We start from the raw sequence: 23,284 nt of genomic DNA, 5'->3' as shown, positions 1-23,284 counted from the left end.
GCACAAGGAAGGGGCAGGAAAGAAGAGCAAAGGAGCGCTCATCCCATCCACCGATTCGCCCCGCCCGCCTGACGAATCTGCGCCTGTTCAACGCGCCACTCAAATCTCCCCAGCTCTGGCTGGCCTCCTCCCCTCCGCCCCGCCCCCTTTTCCTCAGGGATTAGTCGCTGCTTTCGTCGCCGCCGATTCGTCAAGGACCCCAGGCCAGAGCAGCTGGGTAGTCGTGGTGAAGCCCACTCTCCGGGGAATGCGGCCAATCTCCAGGCTCCCTGGGCCGCAACTCTGGAGCCTTAAAGGGCGCCGGCCGAGGCGAAGCCGCTTTCCTCGGCCCCGTGGGTCTCCCGGCGGCACCCGTGGCGAAAGTGCGAATGTAGACGCTGTGCCCGCTGGGCCTCGCGCAGGTGGCGGTGGTGTTTGGTGCGCGCGCCGGGGAGGTGGTGGTGGGGGGGCGCCGCCGCCGCCACCGCTGCGGGGCCGGGTCTCGCGCTGCCGCCGCCGCCGCCGCCGCCGCCTCGCGCCGCTGAGGTGCCGCGCGGGGTGGGGGGAGGGGGAGCCGCTCGCCACGAGCGGGTGAGTGAGGCCTCGCCGCGCGTGCGCGGAGATGGGGGGGCAGAACGCGCCGGGGCGGGAGGAGAGGGCAGCGGCGCGCGTTCCCCCCCCCCCCCACCCCCCCGCCCGGATTCGGGGCCGAAGCCGGGTCTCGAGCTCGGTCTCGCGGTGTTTCCAACGCCCCGAAGAGGTGCCACCTCTTGGCCAGAGGATCGGGGCGCGGGGACGCAAGCGGGTGTGTGGGAGCGAGAGCCGGGCTTGGCCCGGGCCGCTGGCCGGTGAGGAGGCGGGAGGGGGCGGGGCCTGCCAGGGGGCGGGGGAGGGGTCTTGCTCTGAGGCCAAGTGGGGCGCGCGCTGAGCAGAGCGGGAAGGTAAGGGGGCGCGAGATGGGCCTGGGGGCCTGAGGGGAGAGTTGGGAGGTGGAGAGAGAATGGGGTGTTGTGAGAGAGGGTACTTGGGGGAGAATCTGGGGGAGCCACGGGTCATGGTGAGGTGTGGAAACTGGGGTGATGAGCGGACCTGAAGTCTGGGCTGGTCGGTGAGGGGCAGCAAGGGGGTCAGGCCTAAGCCCTGAACCCCCTTACCTATTCCTCTTTCCTGACAGTGTAAATGAGCAAAGATGGATCAGGAAGGTGGGGGAGATGGGCAGAAAGCCCCGAGCTTCCAGTGGCGGAACTACAAGCTCATCGTGGATCCTGCCTTGGACCCTGCCTTGCGCAGGCCTTCTCAAAAGGTGTACCGCTATGATGGAGTCCACTTCAGTGTCAACGTGAGTGCCCCAGGCCTTGTCATCTAGGGAACTCCAGGCCCCATTCTCCTCTGTTACCTCTGTTCAGCATCCTGAACTCCCATACCCATAGACTGCCTTTCTTAAAAGTGTGCAACCAGAACTCAGCTCTTTTGCATGTGAGTCTCCAAATGGGCTTCCTAGAACTCAACAGTTTCACCTTGAGCTGTCTTTCTGTTCCTGCTTTCATTCCTAGGACTCAAAATACATACCAGTCGAAGACCTCCAAGACCCCCGATGCCACGTCAGGTCCAAAAACAGAGACTTTTCCCTCCCAGTCCCTAAGTTTAAGGTATGTATCTGCTAGACCCTGGTGTGGTGGCCTTTGGGAGGTGTGGAGGATCCATCCTGGCAGTTTTTGTCTCAACATAACCTGATAAAAGTGGTTTTCCTATGAAAGGATCACAACCAAGTCTTAAAAGCTCGGAGGCTGTGAGACTGAGTTGTTCTGGAGAGGAGTTGTGTTTATCTTCTAGAAAGTTATAGGTTAGGTGTCTCAAGCAGGAGTGCTGACTTCTTGAAGGATGAAGTAAAGGCACATTTCTTTGCTGTACCTATCACTGTGTAGTCCGTGTCACAGCATGACAGTGCCCTGGTGTGATATGCCAGTTTCTCAACAATTAAGGGTAGCGACAAGGCCAGGAACGCCATCCTTGGAGTTCTCTGCTCTTCACCCCTCGTTTGGTGCCTTGATCCATCTTGTTTCCTCAAAGTATTTCTCTTTCCCTGTGTAGGCAGGATACTCATCAGGCCTTGGACTGGCTCTTGAAAACTGATGGGTCTTGGTTTTCTTCACTAATTCTTTATTCTTCTTTATTAAATAAATATTTGTAAGGTTGCCACTCCATTTTTTTCACTTTGTGTATTCTCCCTGGACAGTCTCTTTCACATACACGATTTGGATTGTTACTGAGACATGGTGATTTCTAAATTTCTGTTTCCAGCCAAGATCAGTCTCTTGAACTCCAGACTTTTATGCCTGGTAGAGGGACAGCTCCACCTGGAGGCCCCACAGACATCTCAAACTCAAGAGGTTGAAAAGAAGTTCTCTTTACTCCTTGATCCTGATTTCCTTTCCATTTCCCTTTTACTGATGAATGGTAATACCATGTACTTAGCTGCACAAACTAGGAACCTGGGAGTCATCCTATGATTGTCCTCTTTTTTATTACATAATCTATCACCAAGTCTTGCTGATTCTTTTCTAAACACATTTCCTTTTTATTTTAATTCTTTTGTTTCCATTGCTGATTTTCTAACACAATTTCTGTATTCATTTTATGGGGTTTCTTGCCTCCATTCTCTTTTCCCATTTCATGCTCCACCACAGATGGCTCCTGCCATTTGTATTTTTTATTTGGCTTTTACATTATTTTTGTTGTCCATATTTTTGTGCGTTGGCACATATGATTATAGATTTGGCTAAGCCTCATCTCCTGCCTTGATGCTGTATATCTGTGTTCTACTCTACTATACGTTTTGCAGTTTCTAGAAAATGCCAAGTTACTTTATAGTTTCATGTCTTAAGTCCTTGTCACCTCTTGAACTCTTGTTACCCAAAAAGTCAAATAGGAGTGACACCATCTTTGTGAATTCTTCCTTGCCGCCACTCGGAACAACACTTTTCTTCTCTGGGTTCCTAAACACCCTGTCTACGCTTTTGCGGACATTTGTGTCACAACAGTGACTACGTATATATGTCTTGTCTGCTTTCCTGAACAGGAATCTTTTTTTTTTTTCATCTTTGTATTTCTGTTGCCCAGTCCATGGTAAAAGCTGAACTACTAAATTATTTTCTACAATTAATTTCTTTGACGTATACTTATTTGTCAGTTGTACGTTTCTTTTCCTGATTTCTTGTATTATTCTGTGATGAGAAGAACTCAGAGCAGAGAGAGGTCAGACTGACCTATCTATCACCTGTTGGAGCCCCTGTTCCCCATTCCTTTGCCCGGGTTTCCCAGTCGTCTCTCTCTGAACCAAGTTCCCAAAAGGCAAAGGAACAGTAGTCAGTATTGAGACCCCAGACTCAAGACTCCTGTCTTCTCCACAGCTGGATGAGTTCTATATCGGACAGATCCCTCTGAAGGAAGTGACTTTCGCGAGGCTGAATGACAATGTGCGGGAGACCTTCTTAAAGGATATGTGCCGAAAGTATGGCGAGGTGGAAGAGGTAGAGATCCTTCTTCACCCCCGTACTCGCAAGCACCTGGGCCTGGCCCGCGTGCTCTTCACTAGCACTCGGGGAGCCAAGGAAACAGTCAAAAACCTCCACCTTACCTCCGTCATGGGCAACATCATCCACGCCCAGCTCGACATCAAAGGTGAGGGCTCTCTTGCCTACTGCCTAAGGTTGGGTTCCAGCAGAGACTTTATATGCAAATGCCTGTTGGGGCCAGGTGAATGATCAGGTTCATGATTCCTCATCTGCAATTCTTGGAGCCAGATGTGTTTGTGAAATCAGAATTTTACAGAGGGATTGTGGTTTTTATGCGTTTCGTGTGTGTGTGGGGGGGTCCTTGGCAAGGTTGGGTAGCATCTTACAGTCTAGCATGTAACATGTTTGTAAGAAAACATATGAAGGGTTATACTAGGTAGCATCAATAAAACCTAGTAAATAGCCTCAGTTCAGATCAAGTTTTGAGACCAAATTCAAAAAAATGTTTGGTTTTAAGTTTTGGGGGGTTTTGAAATTTTGGATCGAGAATAGGGACCTGTCCAGATAAGTGAAGCAGTCTGGGTTTCTGTGTTGAGAAACAGTAGGGAGGAGTCGGGGACTGTAGAGTACACTGTCATCTGAAGGAGACGGCTATTAGTTGGTATTAGCCAGTTTGCACTTGGGAATGAAAACTACTGTTGCCAAATAATGTTTTTATATTAAGCCAGGAATCTAGGTTTTTGTGTGAAATCTCATTGTTTTTAAGTGCTGAAAATCCCTCCCCCCCCCCCCCCCCCCCGCCAAATTTTTAAGTGATTGTGTAGGGCAAATAAAACACAACTGTGGCCTGGATTTAGCCCTCAGGCTGCCATTTTGCAACCTTTAGTTTGTAGGATGAAGAGCATGGTGGGATCTAGCATCAGACGACCTGGGTTTGAATTCCAGTCTGCCACTGACCAACTTTGTGACTTTGTGCAGGTCAATTTTCTTTGAGCCTATAAAATAGGGGTACTGATGCCTTTCTCTCCTGGTGATTATCCAACTTAGATTACTAATTTATGAGTGAAGATGTTTGATTATAGATTGTAAAGTGCCGTTCAGTATGTTGTTGTATCATTAGGTAGAGATGAAGTAGGAGGTCCCAAAGGTAGAGACAAGGTAGAAGACCTGAAATCCCTGAACTCAGGACTCCAAGAAGTTATAGGAAACTTGAGGCCTGAGAAAGAAATGGGAAAGCCAAAGAAGGAAGCAGTTGTTTCTTCCATCTGACTCTTGATGGCTCCCATTTTCCTCCCTCCAGGACAACAACGAATGAAATACTATGAACTGATAGTCAATGGCTCCTACACCCCTCAGACGGTGCCCACTGGGGGCAAGGCGCTGAGCGAGAAGTTCCAGGGCTCTGGTGCAGCCACTGAGACGGTAAGAAGCTTGTTGCCACGGCCCTAGCCACGTGGGCACAGTACTTGGGTGCCAGGAACAGTATTTGGGAGGTTCTGGACTTCCATTAAGGATGGCAAGAGCCAAGAAAAGATGCAGAGATGCTTTCAAAAGACAGGGAACTGAGGTTCTTGGTTTGGGGAGGGGCAAGTTGTTGTATGGTACTTGATGTCTTCTTTTCTCCGTGCTCTACTTTTGCCCTCTAGACTGAATCCCGCCGTCGCTCCTCCTCTGACACGGCTGCTTACCCGGCGGGCTCTGCTGGGGTGGGCACTCCTGGCAATGGCACCCCCTGCTCCCAGGACACAAGCTTCTCCAGCAGCCGACAAGACACCCCATCTTCCTTTGGCCAATTCACCCCTCAGTCCTCCCAAGGAACCCCTTACACATCTCGGGGCAGCACCCCCTACTCTCAGGACTCTGCCTACTCCAGCAGGTGCAGAGTAAACACCCTCTGGGACCCCCAGATTCTGGGAGTTGACACTAGAAAGAAGAAACCTGGAGTCTCCCTAAAAGGGAGTTGGGAGTAATTTGTCCTGGTTTCTCTTATGGGTTCAGCCAACGGAATCCCTGTCCACAGGGAACCCCCTGTCTAGCTAGAAACCCAACAGATCTTCCTTTGGGGGCAGTGTCAAGGGCGCCTGGGTACTGAGAACCAGGACACTAGGGTTTGGTCCTACAGAACTGAACCTAGCTAACTCCTGCACTCTTTCTCCAGCACCACTTCAACCTCCTTCAAGCCTCGGCGGTCAGAGAACAGCTACCAAGATTCTTTTTCCCGCCGCCATTTCTCTGCATCTTCAGCCCCCACAACCACCTCTACAGCTGCCTCCGCCACTACTGCAGCCACTGCCTCGTCCTCCTCCTCATCTTCCTCCTCCTCTTCGTTGTCCTCGTCCTCTTCATCCTCCTCTTCGTCCTCATCCTCTCATTTTCGTGGTACTGACTCAAACTACCCAGCGTACTATGAAAGCTGGAATCGCTACCAACGCCATGCTTCCTACCCTCCCCGCCGCGCAACTCGGGAGGAGCCCCCTGGGGCATCTTTTGCTGAAAATGCAGCTGAGCGCTTCCCACCTTCCTACACCTCCTACTTGCCCCCTGAGCCCAGCCGGCCTGCTGACCAGGACTACCGGCCTCCTGCCTCAGAAGCTCCACCCCCGGAGCCTCCAGAACCTGGTGGAGGCGGGGGTGGGGGAGGGCCCAGCCCTGAGAGAGAAGAAGCTCGGACCTCCCCCCGCCCAGCCTCACCTGCCCGCTCCGGCTCCCCAGCCCCAGAGACCACCAATGAGAGTGTGCCCTTCGCTCAGCATAGCAGCTTGGATTCCCGCATTGAGATGTTGCTGAAGGAGCAGCGCTCCAAGTTTTCGTTCCTGGCCTCTGACACAGAGGAAGAGGAAGAGAACAGCACCACAGGCCCTGGGTCTAGAGACATAGGGAGTGAGGTGCCTTCTGGGTCAGGTCATGGGCCCTGCACGCCCCCTCCAGCCCCAGCTAATTTTGAGGATGTGGCACCTACAGGGAGTGGGGAACCAGGGGTTACCCGGGAGTCTCCCAAGGCCAACGGACAGAACCAGGTGAGGTTGGGGTTAGCCAGCAGAGATGACTGGGATCTGGGAGGCAGGGTTGGGTCTGGTGGGGTGGGGGAGGGAATTAGATAAGAAAACAGGGATTTGAGGAAAAGCCCATGGAAAAGGCAGAAGTTTCATGTGACCCTCCTCTGCACTCCTACAGGCTTCTCCGTGCTCTTCGGGAGAGGATATGGAGATCTCTGATGATGACAGGGGCGGTTCACCCCCTCCGGCCCCAACACCCCCCCAGCAGCCTCCACCCCCTCCTCCACCACCCCCTCCTCCTCCTCCCTACCTGGCTTCCCTACCCCTTGGTTATCCTCCCCACCAGCCTGCCTACCTCCTCCCACCACGCCCTGATGGGCCACCACCCCCTGAGTACCCCCCACCTCCTCCGCCACCCCCCCACATTTATGACTTTGTGAATTCCCTAGAGCTCATGGATCGACTTGGGGCTCAGTGGGGAGGGATGCCCATGTCCTTCCAGATGCAGACCCAGATGTTAACTCGGCTCCATCAGCTGCGGCAGGGCAAGGGATTGACTGCTGCCTCAGCTGGCCCCCCTGGTGGGGCCTTTGGGGAGGCCTTCCTCCCATTCCCACCCCCCCAAGAGGCAGCCTACGGCTTACCCTACGCTCTGTACACACAAGGGCAAGAAGGCCGAGGGGCATACTCCCGGGAGGCATACCACCTGCCTTTGCCCATGGCAGCTGAGCCCCTGCCCTCCTCCTCGGTCTCTGGAGAAGAGGCCCGGCTACCTCCCAGGGAGGAAGCAGAGCTGGCAGAGGGCAAGGCCCTACCGTCAGCAGGCACCGTGGGGCGTGTGCTGGCCACCCTAGTCCAAGAGATGAAGAGCATCATGCAGCGAGACCTCAACCGCAAGATGGTGGAGAATGTGGCCTTTGGAGCCTTTGACCAGTGGTGGGAGAGCAAGGAAGAGAAGGCCAAGGTGAGGGCCAGTGCTTGGGACTAGGGAAAACCTGGGGCTCCATTGGAGGAAGTAGACTTCTGGCTTTTCCAGGCTACACAGCTCAAAGTAAAAAATAGAGACGATCAAGGCAAGTGGAGAGAGAGACTGTATAACCACTTGATGGGGCACAGTGGTTGAGCAGGAGAACTGGGGCAAATGGAACAGTAGGAAAGCATAAGTTTGAGGGGCCTCTGGGTGGTTCAGTCGGTTAAGTGTCCAACTCTTGATTTTGGCTCAGGTCATGAGCTCAGGGTTGTGAGATGGAGCCCCACATTGGGCTCTACACTGGGCGTGGAGCCTGCTTAAGATATTCTCTTTCTCTCTTTCGCTCGCTTGCTTGCAGAAAAGCAAAACAAAACAAACATAAGCTTTAGAGTCAGAGGAGCTTTGTTCTAGCTCTACTGTTTGCATGCTTCTGGCAGACGAGGCCCTTAAGTCTCTCTGGGCTTCAGTCTTCAATGTGCCCATCTGTAGACTAGGAATAATAAAGGGGGATGGACTCAATGAACAGACTTTGAAGAAATGTCTGTACGGGGGCTGGTGCAAGGGGGGTGTGGCATAGATCTGTGTCAAATAGAGGAGTGAGTAGATGCATTTCTGTATTCCTGGGACCTGGGAGTAGTTCTCAGGCAGGAGGCAGGAGGGAACGCCTGGGTTCTGGGGCTCAGTCCCCCTACTGCCCGCAGCCATTCCAGAACGCAGCCAAACAGCAAGCCAAGGAGGAGGATAAAGAGAAGACAAAACTCAAAGAGCCAGGCCTGCTGTCCCTCGTAGACTGGGCCAAGAGTGGGGGTACCACGGGCATCGAGGCCTTCGCTTTTGGGTCAGGGCTGCGAGGGGCCCTGCGGCTGCCTTCTTTCAAGGTACCCAGAACTGGTCTTGCCTAGTAGGGAGGAGACAGCAGGGTGGGAGTTCCCTTCCTTGGGGTAGGGGTGGTTGGGAACCATGAGAGTTTGAGTTCTAAACAGGCTCTGTCTCTTTCGGCGCCCCAGGTAAAGCGAAAAGAGCCTTCGGAAATTTCAGAGGCCAGTGAGGAAAAGAGGCCCCGGCCCTCCACTCCAGCTGAGGAGGATGAAGATGGTGAGTGGGAAGTCAGATGGAAGGAGAAAAGGGAAAGGGTGCTAGCTTCTGATAGGAAAGTAATAAGCAGAGGTAAAGGGTGAAGATGTCAGAGGGCAAGTAGCCAAGTAGAGGTTTTGGTGCAAGGTTAAATGAAAGCAGTTCTGAGATGTGTGAGAAGCTTAAGATGGGGTCATTCCTGGGTTCTAGTTGTGGTTCTTACTCTGGCGTGCTGATTGAAGTTTTCTGTATTTCAGTTTTCCCCTGTAAAATGGAAATACTTTCAACATTTAGAGTCGTAGGATTTCAGGGTTTAACAGGTCATCGGCCCAAGTTCCCCATCTAAAGCTCTTCTGCAACCTCCCTCCCAGTTTCCCTAAGTCTGAGCTATTGGTTGACAGCTTACGTGGCTAGGAAACTTCCTTATTGAGTCCGATTTGCTTCCCTGGAGACCCATTTACCTTAGTACTGTTTTCTTGGTCAGGCATAACAAGTCCTCTCCCTCTTCCACCCAACCCAGAAAAGGATGAAAGGTAAAACGGGTGCAGTATGTTTAAACTCTATAAAATGTTATAGGTAGCTCTGGGGTTTTGGGTTTTTCTCTGTTGAGCTTCAGCTTCTTGTCTGTAAAATGAGGTCTGTCTTGTCGGACTGTCAGGAAGATCAGCAGTGGTGTGTGCAAAAGCTCCTTTGGGTCAGGGGAACGGGGACTGTTAACTGCTGATGGTAAATTGCTCTAACGGCCACTCACATGCACCTAGACCCTGAGCGAGAGAAGGAGGCTGGAGAGCCGGGACGTCCGGGAACCAAGCCCCCAAAACGAGATGAAGAGCGAAGCAAGACCCAGGGCAAGCACCGCAAATCCTTTGCTCTGGACAGTGAGGGGGAGGAAGCATCCCAGGAGTCCTCCTCAGAGAAGGTGAGGGGCACCCGGTTCTTGCCAAAAGCCTACTTGCTGAGTTCCTGTCACCACAGCCACCTTCTCTCTGGGCTGGAGCCCAGGTAGCTGTGCCTCCGGGAGGACAGTTGTTCTTCTCCTGTTAGTCCCTGTTTGTCCTTTTCTTTAAGGATGAGGAGGAGGATGAGGAAGATGAAGACGATGAAGAACGTGAGGAAGCCATGGATACTACAAAGAAGGAGACAGAGGCATCAGATGGTAGGTACAGACAGAACACAGTAGAATTCTGGCTCAGGGAAGAAGGAATTCAGCTGCCTGTCTATCGCTTCCCTGAGTCCACAGAAATTTCATGCTAGATTTATTGGCCACCTTTGCCTTTCTCAAAAGCAGCTGTCCTTTAGCCCTATCCTTTGGAATGCTTGGCCCATTGTAAACAGTAAGTCCAATACGCAGAACACTCCCTTCTGCTTACCTCCTATACTGAAACTTTGCTCCTTTCTGAAGACAGCCTAGCAGAATGTACTTAATTTGCCCAACCCCTCAAGATAAGTGGTCCATGTTCTCCTGCCAGCCCTTGATAACTACCAGACCATGCCTTTCTGCCTTTGAGCACTGCTCTTCCTTTAAGGTCCAGCCACCGAACCATGCTTCCCCTTCCTCCCCTCTCCCCTTAGCTGCCATCACCAGACACTGCTCTGCTCTTCAGTTGAACACCTCCTCCCTCCACATCCATTGAGTCTTGGATATACGGTTTAGTCTTTCTTCTCATTCATTTGTTCAGAAATCGCTGTTGAGCCTCTACTGTGTACCAGGCGCTGTTCTGGGTATTGGGGACACATCTTTCATGCAACTTGTGATCAGTTGGAGGGGAGGAGGAGACTTGACGAGTGAACAGATAATAGCACCTCAGAGATACATACGTTGCAGAAGAGAAACTAGGTTACTGGGGTAGAGAGTAACGGGTGGGGGAGCTGGGGAAAGATGGGCTGTTCTAGATCTCTTGGAGAAGGAGTGCCTCTGAGAGGTGCCATTTCAGCAGAGGCCAGATGGGAGAATGATGATCTGAGAGCCTATCTTTTCAGGAAAGAAGAGGGCAGGGTCACCTCCTCTAAGGGGGCAGACTGTTGTACATCCATTTTGTCACTGCTTTCTGTCAGTTTCACCACCTCAGTGTTTCTTGGATTTGTTGCCTTCATTGTTCCTGCTGTTCTGTCTTTTCTCAGTTAGAGTCTTCTGCAGCAGTTTTGATTGATTACCTCGTCTTTGTTTCCATCCTTCTTTCTTCATTCCAATCCATTTTCCAGTCTGCCAATGGCATTTTCTTTTCTTCAGCGAACACCTGACCCTGTGACTTCCTCCGTAAAGTCGATTCCTAGCGCCCTATTTTCTATAAGATGACTCCTCCTCTTGATACGTTAGGCCATTTACAACCTAGCTCCCATTTATCTGTTCAGCTCTATCTTGCCATTCTCCAGACCCATCCTTGGCCACCAGCACTGTCTGTTCTAATTTACCCAGTTGTGTTCCTCAGACACTTCAAATTTCTTAACTTCTTACAGAATTCTTCCAGTGTATTGCCCTTTCCCAGAGGCATAAAACATATATTTTTAAAGCTTCTTTTATCCTACAGTCCTTTTTATGAGTCTGTCATCTAGGCAGCATTTATAAGACCCACTTTGGGAAAAGCTTAAAGCAGACCGCTTACTGGTCTCCAGGTGTCTCACCTTCCCTCACCTTTGACATCCCTGTTCAGCCCTCGTGTCTGCTTAGTGTACTTTTTTTTTTTTAATGTTTATTCATTTTTCAAAGAGAGACTGAATGCGAGTGGGGGAGGGGCAGAGAGAGAGAGGGAGACACAGAATCTAAAGCAGGCTCCAGGCTCTGAGTTGTCAGCACAGAGACCCAACACAGGGCTCAAACTCATGAACTGTAAGATTATGACCTGAGCTGAAGTCGGACACTTAACCGACTGAGCCACCCGGGCGCCCCTGCTTAATGTATTTCTACTTGTCCTTCTTGACTTCAGCATCTCCCTCCCAGGGATCCCTTCCCTGGCCGGATCTTCCAGGTAGAATCCAGGACTTCCCTTTGCCATGGTCCCCTAGCCTTTCATGTTGAGGTTTATCTCACCGTGAACAAATAGTGTGCTTATTCAACTCCTTGAGGGTTGGACTTCCCAGCACCTAGCACAGTGCCTAACCCGTCCATGGTAGGGAGTCAGTGAATGAACCCATGGCTTGACCAAGGGAGGGGTGTTCCCACCTCGCCTGATTGCCCCTTCTGGATTTCCAGGCGAGGACGGGGAAAGCGATTCGTCCTCCAAATGTTCTCTGTATGCCGACTCAGATGGTGAAAATGATAGCACGTCAGACTCCGAGAGCAGCAGCTCATCCAGCTCGTCATCGTCCTCATCTTCCTCCTCCTCATCCTCCTCATCCTCCTCATCATCTGAGTCCTCCTCTGAAGAAGAAGAGGAAGAGGAGCAGCCAGCAACCATACCCTCAACGTCCCCTCCCCCCAGAGATGTCCCTGCGCCCCTGCCAGCGCCTGTGGAAGAGCCCGAGCCAGAGCGGGTTGCAGGCTCCCCAGTCACACCTCTCCCTGAACAGGAGAAGTCTCCGGCAAGACCTGTAGGTAGGTGATGCTGAGCTGTTCATTTGGTCTCTGTTTATGTGTCTGTCTGTCTTTGTGAGAACAGTGACAGGGTTAGCAGTTTTTAATTATGTACAAATATGTGACTTTGAAAACGAAAGTCACCATCTCCTGTCAGTCCTTCCTTGGAGACATTTATGGCCACATTCAAACTGCTGTCATGAGCGGTTTACAGAGCCAGGGCAGGGTGTTTGGCTAACAAGGAAAACAGAATGGTCTCCAATAATTAAGGAAAATCCCAATTTAACAAATTCCTCCTATTTTTCTTGAGTCTGTGCCTTAAATGTGTAGTGGATACTTGCAGGTGATTAAATGGACAAATAGGTGGAAAGCAACTAGTAACAGCATTGGCTTGGAACTTAATTTTATGTTTGCTTTCTTTTGTGGATTTGTACATTCAGTTATTTTATAGCACATACACATAATTTGTCCTTCTGAGTGAACCGTTCATTCAGGCAGTAGGTATTTATTTACTGAGTACAGTTGACCCTTGAACAATGCAGGGGTTAAGGGCACCAACCCCCCTGCACAGTCGAAAATCTATCCATAACTTTTAACTCCCTTCAAACTTAGCTGTTAGTAGCATACAATTAACTGGAAGTCTTACTGATAGTGTAAGTAGTAAGTTATCACGTATTTTGCATATTGTATGTACTGTGTGCTGTATTTTTACAAGAAATAAGCAAGGTAGAGAAAAAAACGTCATTGAAATCTTAAGGAAGAGAAAATACATTTATGATACCTTACTGTATTTATCAAAAGAAGTGTGTATGTAAGTGGCCCCGTACAGTTCAAACCCATGTTGTTGAAGAGTCATCGGTACTTTACAGTAGGTGCAAGGGATACAGTGGTAGGCACAATAAGTCCTGTTCTCACTATCCTGAAGCTTATGGTCTATAGGGAGAGACAGTTTAGTTGAGTAATAAATACCTAAGAAAATCTGTGGTTACAAACTGATAAACACCACAATAGAGGACTCTGAGAACCTGACTACATCTGTGGAGACATCTTTGCTGTCTTCTGTGCTGAAGCATCATTGAGCTGAAATCAAGGTAAAGCAGGCAGCCGGCATTAATGACTAGCATGTGCAAAGGCCCTGAGGGCAGAGCAAACAGCATGTTGGAAGACATAAAAGAAACCTTCTGGATGGTGGAGAGTGAGGAGAAGCTGGGGTGACTTCTGGAGAGGTGAGCAAGGGCTGGGTCGTACAAAATGGGTAGATCATACCAGGAATTTGGTCTTTATCTTGAGGGCAGTGGAATGCCATCAGAGCAATGACATGATCATATTTGTGTTCTGAAAAGAAGCAGTGCCTAGAAAATTTGGAGAGGGGCCAGAGTTTGTGGAGGAAGAATAAGAGGCTATTGCAGTTAGTAAGTAAGGGAACCAATGGTGGTAACTTGGAGTAGGGTGTTCTTAGCATGGAATTTATAAGTCAGTTTTCAAGATAGGCTTCGTAAATGCATGTGGCCTTCCAGACATCTCTCAGATATTACTGAGAATCTGGTCTGAGATGGACAGTGACCACATGAAGAGCTCCCAGCACTGGTGCACTCTGTTCTGGTGCAGACCTCACGAGTCAAAGCTCTCATTAATCCTAAAACACCTCTCCCAGCCTCTCCTGAGTCTGTCGGTAGCAGAAGAGCTGGTGGTGGTCAGAGGGCATCAATCTCAGTAGGGTGGGATGTGGTCAGTTTTGCATTTTGCCAGAAAGATCATTCTGGCAGGAAAGGGAAGGATTCGGAGAGGTGAGGAAGGAGGTAGGGTGACCTGTGTAAGAGTTTGAAGGGATGCGGGTAAGTGAAGGGCGTGAACCAAAGCAAAGGTGGTTATGAGTGAGGTGTAGGGAGTAGAAGTGGGGATGAGGATTTGAGAAATTTAGGAGATAGAACCACTTGGTCGAACTACTTTTTGGGCAGGGGAAGTCAAGGAGAACCAGAATTAGGAAGAAAGCTGATGTGATACTTTAAGATTGACTTTGACATGCCTCTGGGACCTCCAGGTAAGAAACATCCAACAGGCAGTTGGATCAGTAGATCTGGGGCACCTGGGTGGCTCAGTCAGTTGAGCGTCTGACTTCAGCTCAGGTCATGATCTCATGGTTTGTGGATTTGAGCCCCATGCTGGGCTCTGTGCCGACAGCTCAGAGCCTGGAGCCTGCTTCGGATTCTGTGTCTCCCTCTCTCTCTGCCCCTTCCCTGCTCATGCTCTGTCTTTCTCTCTCTCTCAAAACTAAAAAATTAGAAAAAAAACATAAAGAATTAAAAAAAAAAAGTAGATCTGAAGCTGTGTGATGAACCAGTGGGCTGGAAATGTAAATACTTGGGAACAGGGCAAGTGTGGGTGTGAACATGCTCGTTGTATACCCTAGAATGATGTGATAAACCCTAGAACAAGAGAAGGGCTCGTGCCTTACCATTGTGTAAGAGACAGGTGGGCAAAGGGGAGCCAGAGGAGGCCAAATAGGAGCTATCAGCAAGATAGGAAGGAAACCAGGACGCTCAGTTTTCAAAGGGAAGGAGTGGTGTGTACCAACAGGCTGAAAGAAAGGTTGTAAGGTAGGAAAAGCTTCTGCTGGATTTGGCAGTTAGGGGGTCACTAGTGACCTTATCAATTTCAATAGAGCAGATCAGACTGGAGCCAAGTTATGGGGTGTTCAGGAGTAAAGGCAGGTGACAGAGATAACCAGCCTCTTGGAAGGGTAGACTACTCTTGTGAAAAGAGAGTTGATAGGCTGTAATGAGTAATACTAACATTTCTTGAGTGCTTCCTGTGTGCCAGGCTATAGGCCTAGGACATTGCAGATTTGTCTTCTTATTTAGTCCTCATTCCATCCCTGTTGCTCCCACTTTACAGATGAGGAATCTGAAGCTTAGTGAGATGCTCAAAGGCACCCAGCTGGGATTGGAGAGACAGCAAGAGAATACAGGGTTGATGGAGGCTTCGTTTTCCAAAATAAGTGAGACTGAAGCATGTAGATATAGGGCAGAGAGGAGGAGGCAGATAGATAGGCCAGGAGAGAGGGAGCAGTATCTGGGGGTAGAGGGGTGGACTCTAGGTCTGATGCACATCCGTAATTGGGGAGGCAGGGAGATGTGGGATTTCATGCCTGAGGGCCTTCTGTGCATCAGACCTAGAGGGCATTTTCTGAGCTCCATGGAATGGCTGGAGGAGGAGCCTTGGGGAAGGAAGTAGAGAAGGGAGTAAGGTTGAAAAGGGACCTGGGCTTGGTTCAGATGCCCCGCTGAGACTGGGGCTCAGGGGTGAAAGAGGAGGGAGCACAAGTGGTTGGGCAGAGTCAGGGTTGGAGGTCTCCATACAGGGTGGCTGTGGCAGCTGAAGGATGTGGAAAGTGCCGTGAAAGGAGAAGACAGAGTGAGGGCCCTGCAGGCAGGCACAAGAAGGAAGGCAGCTCATTTAGGAGGACAGGCTAGAGGGAGCTAGAAGGTGGGGAATTGAATAGGTGTGGTGCCATGTGGTGAACTGAAGAGACCTGGGGAAATGTGATCAGAGGGCAGGGCGTCAGAGTGTAGGGGTCTGAGGTGGCACCATTCCAGGGATAACAAGGTCAGGTATGGGACTGGTGGAGGCTGGCTGAGGATGAATGAAGGCAGGCACTGGAGAGCGGAGAATGGGGTGAATGGGTGAGATATCAGAGTCTCTTAGGTAGGGTGCCTGGGAGGCTGAGTCAGTTAGGCATCTGAGTCTTGATTTTGGTTCAGGTCATGATCTCACAGTTTGTGGACTCGAGCCCCGTGTCAGGCTCTGTGCTGGCAGTGTGGAGCCTGCTTAGGATTCTCTCACTCTCCCTGCACCTCCCCTGCTCTCACGCTCTCAAAAAAAGAAAAAAAAAGCCCCTTAGGTAGATGGCAGAAATGGGAGAGGAGAGGAAGGTTAAGGCAGGTCTCTTGGCTTTTACCGAATGATAGGGATATTTGAGTTCCCAGGATGCACCTTGATAGAGGATATGTGGCCTGATGGCAAGAGAGGGCTTGTTTAGTGGAACCCAAAGATGGGACCTGGACACCCTTTAGGATTTGCCTCTCCCCCTCCCCCGCCTCCGCCTCCTCCTCCTCTTTTTCTTCTTTTTTTAAAAAATGTTTGTTTATTTTTGAGAGAGAGAGGACAAGTGTGGGAGGAACAGAGAGAGAGAGAGAAGGAGACACAGAATCTGAAGCAGGCTCCAGGTTCTGAGCTGTCAGCACAGAGCCCGACGCGGGGCTCGAACCCATGAACTGTGAAATCATCACCCGAGCTGAAGTCAGATACTTAACTGAGACACTGAGGCACCCCGATTTGCCTTTATTCTATCTTCTGGTGTGGTTCATTCCTTTCTCCTGCAAATGGGCTTCCCCTGCTTCTTTATTCCAGCAGATGTCCACACTGCAGAGAAACCCATTCCTATCTGAGATCCTTATTCTCAGGGAAGTTCTGGTTGGGCTGCCTTGGGTCAGGTAGTCATCGGTTAATGATGGATGGGCGCAGGGAGTGGGGCAGGTCATGTAGCAGAAACATTGGCTTCTGGGAATTGTAGACCAGAAAGGTACCCCAAAAGTTGTCTCCCTAAATGAAAGGTATGGCCAGGTTTCTTTCAGGATAGGAAGCAAAAGAAAGATCTATGTGAAGAAGCTGAGCCAGGAGGGGAATTTTTTCCCTCAAGAGCCAGATTTCCAGAGGGCACAGTGAGCTAGGTTGGAATGATGGGTCAGAGGCAGGGCTGCCCCAAAACAGCAGAGAGGAGAAGAGGCGAGAAGACTGGAGGACCTGGGACGAACACCCAGGACCACCCTGTGGCTCACTGCTGGCTGAGACACCAGATGCTGTCCAGAGTCTCAAGAGATAGCAGGCTGAGGACGTTGCTGGGGGTGCCTGGTTGGGGAACGTCTGTTAAGGCAGTGGACACATGTTGATCACTGCCTGCTTGGGTCAGGCCTGGAGCTGGCTGCCCTTTAGTTCTGGGAGTGTTAGAGCAAGACGTGAAACCACAGAGCCCCACTACAGGATGTCCAGAGCAGCATGGGGAGGTGGATAAGAGCACAGAATTCAACCCAGGCTGCCTGGGGTGAGCTGTGTGACCTTGGGCCAGTTATTAACCTCTCTCTGCCTCAGTTTCCTTATCTGTAAACTGGGTTTTATTAATAGTACCCATTTCAAGGGCTAGTTGTCAGGAATGAAATGAGTAGTCAACATATGTTAAAGTCTTATATTGGTACTTGGCACAAAATATTAGCTAATAATCTGCCAGACTAAAAAGACTGGCACTTAGGAAGCACTGGCCTTCTGGTTCTGAGAGGAAGTCACTACCAGTGTCTGAAGAAGCTGGGGAAGCCTTCACAAAGATGGCGTTGAGCTGGGGCTGAAAGTTGCATGTGAGCTTTCCCAACGTGCAAGAGGAGAGAGGCATTCCAAACAAAGGGAGCCACGTAAATGAAGGGCCAGGGGTCTGAAAGGCCATGCCTGTTCTGGTGGCTGAAACCTAGGAAGAGAGAGGGTCAGTCTGCAAGACAGGGTCTGCCTCAGGGAAATGTGTCTGGCTTGAGCTGTATTCAGACCCTCTGTTGGGACGCCCAACAGAGGGAAGCTGTGTCTCTGGGGGACTGGGGAGAGAACACCGCCTGCCCAAGACAATGTGTCCCCTCCCCAGGCCACCCCCCCATCCTTAGGATCTCAGCTTCACTCTCACCTTCTTTAGGGGAGTCTTGACCCCTATGCACTTTGGCAAATCTCTAGTACTGTTTGGCACGTGGTGGGGAGGAAACAAATTTTATGCAGTGTTTTAATACAAAGATTCGGCTTTTTACATTGTATCTTTCTCACCTCACTAAACAGAGAAAGAACATTGTTTGTAGTTGAAATAACAGATACTTTAATTCAGAGCCTGGTTAATTGCATCCTCATTATACACTGCCTGGCAGAACTCGTCTTGGCCCGTGTGCCTAGTCCTTGGACGTAGTTCAGTCAGTCACCACCAGTCTTGGTAAACAGGCTACAGTCTAAGTATTTGTTTCCTTGGAGCTCCTATCCCGACTCTTCACAGTTTGGGCTGTGCCTTTGTTTCCCGTCATTGTCCCCATTGGATTATAAGCTCTGTGAGGGTTTTGAAAGTGTCTGCTTGACGTGTTTTTCCCACGCCTGCCAGAGTTGGTGCTCAGTGGCTGTTTGTCGAATCTCCTCCCGCCGCGGGAGCCCACAGTGCTGAGGACATTGCAGCCGGGAGGCAGCAGTGTGTTTGCTGAGTGAGCCCAAGTGTCTGCTGGCAGTGGGGGCGAGCGTGCAGCCTGTCAAAAGGCAGCCTGGACATGGCCTCCTCAGCGAGGCGGCCGGTGCCCTGCCCACGAGGAACCTCTTGTCTGATGACGTTGGCCCAGGTTGCTGACCCTCTCCTTTTCCCTGTGTTCTTCCTTCCCCAGGTTCCACCGAGGAACCACCTCCCAGTGTGCCCCAGCCTCCCCCTGAGCCGCCAGCAGGTCCCCCAGCCCCCGCCCACCGCCCTGACGAGCGCCCCTCCTCTCCTATCCCTCTCCTGCCCCCACCCAAGAAACGCCGGAAAACCGTCTCCTTCTCTGCTGTGGAGGAGGTGCCGGCACCAGAGCCTCCCCCAGCTGCCCCACCACAGATCAAGTCTCCTGGACCCGTCTCCCGCAAAGTTCCCCGGGCCGTGGAGCGGACCATTCGAAACCTGCCCCTGGACCATGCGTCCCTGGTCAAGAGTTGGCCCGAGGAGGTGTCCCGAGGAGGTCGGAGCAGGGCTGGAGGCCGAGGCCGCTCTACTGAGGAGGAAGAAGCTGAGCCAGGGACAGAAGTGGACCTGGCAGTGCTAGCCGACCTGGCCCTGACTCCAGCCCGTCGTGGGCCAGCCACCCTGCCTCCTGGCGATGACTCGGAGGCCACAGAGACATCAGATGAGGCGGACCGCCCGGGCCCCCTCCTCAGCCACATCCTCCTGGAGCACAACTACGCCTTGGCCGTCAAGCCGCCGCCCTCCACGCCGGCCCCTCGGCCCGTGGAGCCAGTTCCTGCCCCTGCAGCCCTCTTCAGCTCCCCAGCAGATGAGGTCCTAGAGGCCCCTGAGGTGGTGGTGGCTGAGGCAGAGGAGCCAAAGCAGCAGCAGCAGCAGCAGCAGCAAGAGGAAGGCGAGGAGGAGGAGGAGGAGGAAGAGGAGTCAGAGTCATCCGAGAGCAGCAGCAGCAGCAGCAGTGACGGGGAGGGTGCCGTTCGGCGTCGCAGCCTCCGCTCCCATGCTCGGCGCAGGCGGCCTCCCCCCCCCCCCCCACCCCCTCCACCCCCCTCCTTCGAGCCCCGCAGTGAGTTTGAGCAGATGACCATCCTGTATGACATTTGGAACTCAGGCCTGGACTTGGAGGACATGGGCTACCTGCGGCTCACATACGAGCGGCTACTGCAGCAGACAAGCGGGGCTGACTGGCTTAACGACACCCACTGGGTCCATCACACCAATATCCTGGGCCCTAAGGCCGGCCTGCTCTGGACAGGAAGGCAGGCCCCAGGGGTGGGGGCAGGCTTCCCTGGGGTTGCACGGCTGGGTAACGTCCCCCTCAGATTGCACCTAGCACCTTTATCTCCCTCCCTATCCTGTTCTGTCTGCCGCATTCAGCTTGGGTATTTCTCCTCTAGCTTCCGGGCCACCCTTTCCTCTCTGTCTCCTGCCCCTTCTCTGGCTCCCCAAGTTTTTCTGGCAGAAAATGTGGGATCTGAGACTTCCTTCTCTCTCTTTTTCTATCCTCACTAAATATGCTGAGGACATCCAGCTAAGTTCAGTCACCCTTTCCTTGGGCTGGGACTAGGGAGACAGGGGTGGGGCCCCAGGGGTCTGGCCAGTCAGGAACCCATTTTCTTCCTTAACATCCTGCACTCACCAACCTGAGCACTCCAAAACGCAAGCGGCGGCCCCAGGATGGGCCCCGTGAGCACCAGACAGGCTCAGCCCGAAGTGAAGGCTATTACCCCATCAGCAAGAAGGAAAAAGACAGGTACCTGGATGTGTGTCCTGTTTCTGCCCGGCAGCTAGAAGGAGCGGACACTCAGGTAAGGCTCTGCCCTCGTATCCGGCCCACTGGGATCTCTTCCCATGGTTTCTCCTGTCGCTTACCTCACCTCTGTCCTGTTTCTCCCAGGGGACTAACCGTGTGCTTTCGGAGCGCCGGTCTGAGCAGCGGCGGCTGCTGAGTGCCATTGGCACCTCTGCCATCATGGACAGTGATCTGCTAAAGCTAAACCAGCTCAAGGTGAAGAGCAGGGACTTGGGGGAAGAGAGGCTTGGTGGGAGGGCAGCATCATGAAGTCCCCTAGGGGTGGGCATGGAGGGAGGTGAGTGGCCAAAGAACCCTCCTGCCCTAGAGGTCTGCAGGAAAGGCAAGGAGTTAGGTTGAGGGAGGCACCCAGCAGCACGGTCTGCCTTCTGCCCTCTAGTTCCGGAAGAAGAAGCTCCGATTCGGCCGCAGCCGGATCCATGAGTGGGGACTGTTTGCCATGGAACCCATCGCAGCTGACGAGATGGTCATCGAATACGTGGGTCAGAACATCCGCCAGGTGAGGCCCCGAACCCAGCCCCAGTCAGAGGGGATGCTGGCATGAATGCCATCCATTCTCTGCATAAAGCCCCACATAACCTCCCAGCTCCAGGACATAGTCGGTGAAGCCTGCCTCTTTCTGTTTTTCCTTCCTTCAACAGTTAGTAACGGATACTAGTAAACTAGATGGTGATGATCCAGCAAGAAACAAGACCAGTATTCGCTCTCCCTTTAAGCACCTCGCACAGTTTAGTGGAGGAAGACAGGCACGGCACAAACAACTGCAGGAAAGGATGGCCTTCGGTTGATCAGAAAGGGGCTCAGGGAGGCAGCAGCGATGGGTGCATGGTGATGTGTAAGGCAGGAGCTGAAGGATGATGAGAAAATACCAGACTCAGATGAGGGGAAGGATGCTCCCAGTTGCCCAGCAGCACATGAAAAGGCAGGGTAGTCTAAGGAGGGCAAGGAGGTCACCGTGACATAACCCTAGAGAGGCAGGCGGAGCCAGTCTCCACGGAGCTTGGGAGCCATGTTGGTGAGCTGGGGCCAGGGGTAAGGGGAGGGAAGCTGCCGTGAAGCACCAGGCACTGGCTGCGGTGGGACAAAGGGGACAGCTAGAGACGAAGACCAGTGGGGCGCTGTTGCGGAGATCCCAGTAGGCCCTGGTGGCCTCAGGTAGTGGCAACTGGGGTAACAGAGGAGCCTGTGGGTCCAAGGTAGCTGGCGGGACCAGACGACAAGTTAGCTCTGGAGAGTCAGGGCAAGGGCGAGGTGAGGCCACCTCTCAGTGCTGCTCTGAGCAGCTAGGGTAGGTCGCCTGCCAGTGAGGTGGGGAGTGAGGAGGAGGAGCGGCTCTGTGGTTGAGATGAGTTCCAATTGGCACATGTGGAGTTGCAGGGCCCCGGGGACATCTAGAGGATGACGCCCAGCAGCTCCACGGAGGTGGATTTTGGCTAAAGATGGAAGTTTGGGAGGAGTCCCCACCACTTTTCTGGCAGTTGAAGCCCTGGAAGAGAGTGAGATCACCCAAGAAGAGAATACAGGGGGCCTTACTGTGCATTTCCTGGGAAGTAGTTACTCCTCCTTGCACAGAATGTGGGCACTAATGGTGACAGGTGGCAGCCAATGGGTGCTTGTTTTGGAGAGAGAGGGTCCTGGGAGAAGAGATGAACAGGAGTCAGTCCATGAAATGGCCACTGTCATCTCGGGAAGTGGCCCAGCCCCACCATACACTGGGGGCTCCACTAGGGGCCAGGCAGAGGCTCTAGGCGGAGCCAGTGGCCACTGCTCCTGCCCAGTGACCACCGCAGTGGCAGCCAAAGGTGTCAGGGTTGGAGAGGCCCTATGAGGGAGGGCTCCTGGAAGCAGTGAGAGTATCATCGCCTTAGGTTGACAGCCAGAGAAGAGCTACATAGGTCCAGGACAGGTCGATGTGGCCCCCAGGGTGGTAGGTGGGAGTCTGTCCCGATCCCCTTCACGGGGGCTGGTGGGGTCAGGCCTGGTCTGGCAGGGAGCTGAGGGACAGCACCCTGACTGTGGCGGCACCCCATCCTACCAGATGGTGGCCGACATGCGGGAGAAGCGCTACGTGCAGGAAGGCATCGGCAGCAGCTACCTGTTCCGGGTGGACCATGACACCATCATCGATGCCACCAAGTGCGGCAACCTGGCGAGGTTCATCAACCACTGCTGCACGGTGCGCGGGGGGCCAGGCCAGGGTGGGATGGGCATGGGGGTGGAGGGCGGCCACGGCTCACACTGCCCTCCCCTCCTGTAGCCCAACTGCTATGCCAAGGTGATCACCATCGAGTCCCAGAAGAAGATTGTGATTTACTCCAAGCAGCCCATCGGTGTGGATGAGGAGATCACCTATGACTACAAGTTCCCACTGGAGGACAACAAGATCCCGTGTCTGTGTGGCACCGAGAGCTGCCGTGGCTCCCTCAACTGAGGTGGGGCAGGACTGGTGCCCACACCCCTATTTATTCCCCTTGGTGCCCTGAGCTCCCAGCCCCCCAGCCTTAGTGGGCTCAGCAGGGCCCACATGCCCCCATCTCCAGATACGGGGTTGGGAGGCCCTGAGCCCAGCAAGGGAGCCTCAGTCCCTTGAGGCAACTTCTGCCTCCCCTGTCGCCCCTGCCCACCCACCCCCTAACTTTTTTTTCTTTGCGGAGAAGAAGCTGTAAATGTTTTGTAGCTGCCAGCAGCTGTTTCCTGTGGAAACCTGGGGTGCCGGCCTGTACAGATCCTGTTCTTGGGGGGCTGCATAGCCCCCTTGCTTTGTGTTAATGGGGACTTCCCCTTTGTGCCCTGCGTGCACCCCTCCCCAGTTTAGGGGGTCTCTAGGGGCAGTGGCCATGTTCTCCCCCTGGGGGGGGGCTCTGTGCCCCCAGTCCTAGGGACTCCGTGCCTGGAACCCTGCCTCATCTTCTGTTCCTGCCAGACCCTGTGGGTCACCCTCCCACCCTGGTGTCTGGAAGCTCCTGCTCTGCCAGGCCAGGATGGTGGGGGGGGCGGGCCCTTCCTGTTGGGCTGGATTGTACATATGTTAATAGCGCAAACCCAACGCCACATTTTTATAATTGTGATTAAACTTTATTGTACAAAAGTGCTTGGTGAATGAATATCTTTGGGAAAGAGGGTGGGGGGATGGGGGTTGAGGACAAAGG

The 23,284-nt window shown here is 52.6% G+C and overlaps 1 protein-coding gene across 9 annotated transcripts; it reads left to right on the top strand.

Annotated features, from left to right (window-relative positions):
• Positions 1–248: 248 nt before the first annotated feature.
• On the top strand, positions 249–23,226 carry SETD1A (SET domain containing 1A, histone lysine methyltransferase). 9 transcript variants are annotated; one of them, XM_045462089.1, is made up of 19 exons: positions 249–362; positions 1,154–1,318; positions 1,533–1,628; positions 3,390–3,660; positions 4,795–4,916; positions 5,141–5,370; positions 5,653–6,511; positions 6,669–7,454; positions 8,144–8,338; positions 8,468–8,555; positions 9,278–9,453; positions 9,603–9,690; positions 11,725–12,066; positions 18,495–19,541; positions 19,958–20,130; positions 20,220–20,330; positions 20,515–20,634; positions 22,174–22,311; positions 22,393–23,226. In XM_045462089.1, the coding sequence occupies exons 2-19, from the start codon at positions 1,169–1,171 to the stop codon at positions 22,564–22,566; spliced, it is 5,166 nt and encodes a 1,721-aa protein (XP_045318045.1). In that variant the 5' UTR covers positions 249–362; positions 1,154–1,168; the 3' UTR covers positions 22,567–23,226. The 9 variants fall into 9 exon arrangements, with proteins under 9 accessions (XP_045318045.1, XP_045318051.1, XP_045318049.1 ...); XM_045462095.1 differs by having other exon boundaries at positions 288–401; positions 8,162–8,338; positions 9,296–9,453; positions 11,779–12,066; XM_045462093.1 differs by having other exon boundaries at positions 288–401; positions 8,162–8,338; positions 9,296–9,453.
• The last annotated feature ends 58 nt before the right edge of the window (positions 23,227–23,284 follow it).

Source organism: Leopardus geoffroyi, chromosome E3, assembly GCF_018350155.1.
Source record: "Leopardus geoffroyi isolate Oge1 chromosome E3, O.geoffroyi_Oge1_pat1.0, whole genome shotgun sequence".
Taxonomy (NCBI): domain Eukaryota; kingdom Metazoa; phylum Chordata; class Mammalia; order Carnivora; family Felidae; genus Leopardus; species Leopardus geoffroyi.
The sequence above is the reverse complement of the archived record's forward strand: the minus strand, read 5'-3'. Positions and strand labels throughout refer to the sequence as shown.

Coding starts and splice junctions, on each gene's coding strand:
- SETD1A (XM_045462089.1), top strand. CDS start 1,169: ATGGATCAGGAAGGTGGGGGAGATGGGCAGAAAGCCCCGAGCTTCCAG. Junction 8,556..9,277: donor AGCTGAGGAGGATGAAGATG/GTGAGTGGGAAG, acceptor TTGCTCTAACGG/CCACTCACATGCACCTAGAC. Junction 19,542..19,957: donor CCACTGGGTCCATCACACCA/ATATCCTGGGCC, acceptor AACATCCTGCAC/TCACCAACCTGAGCACTCCA.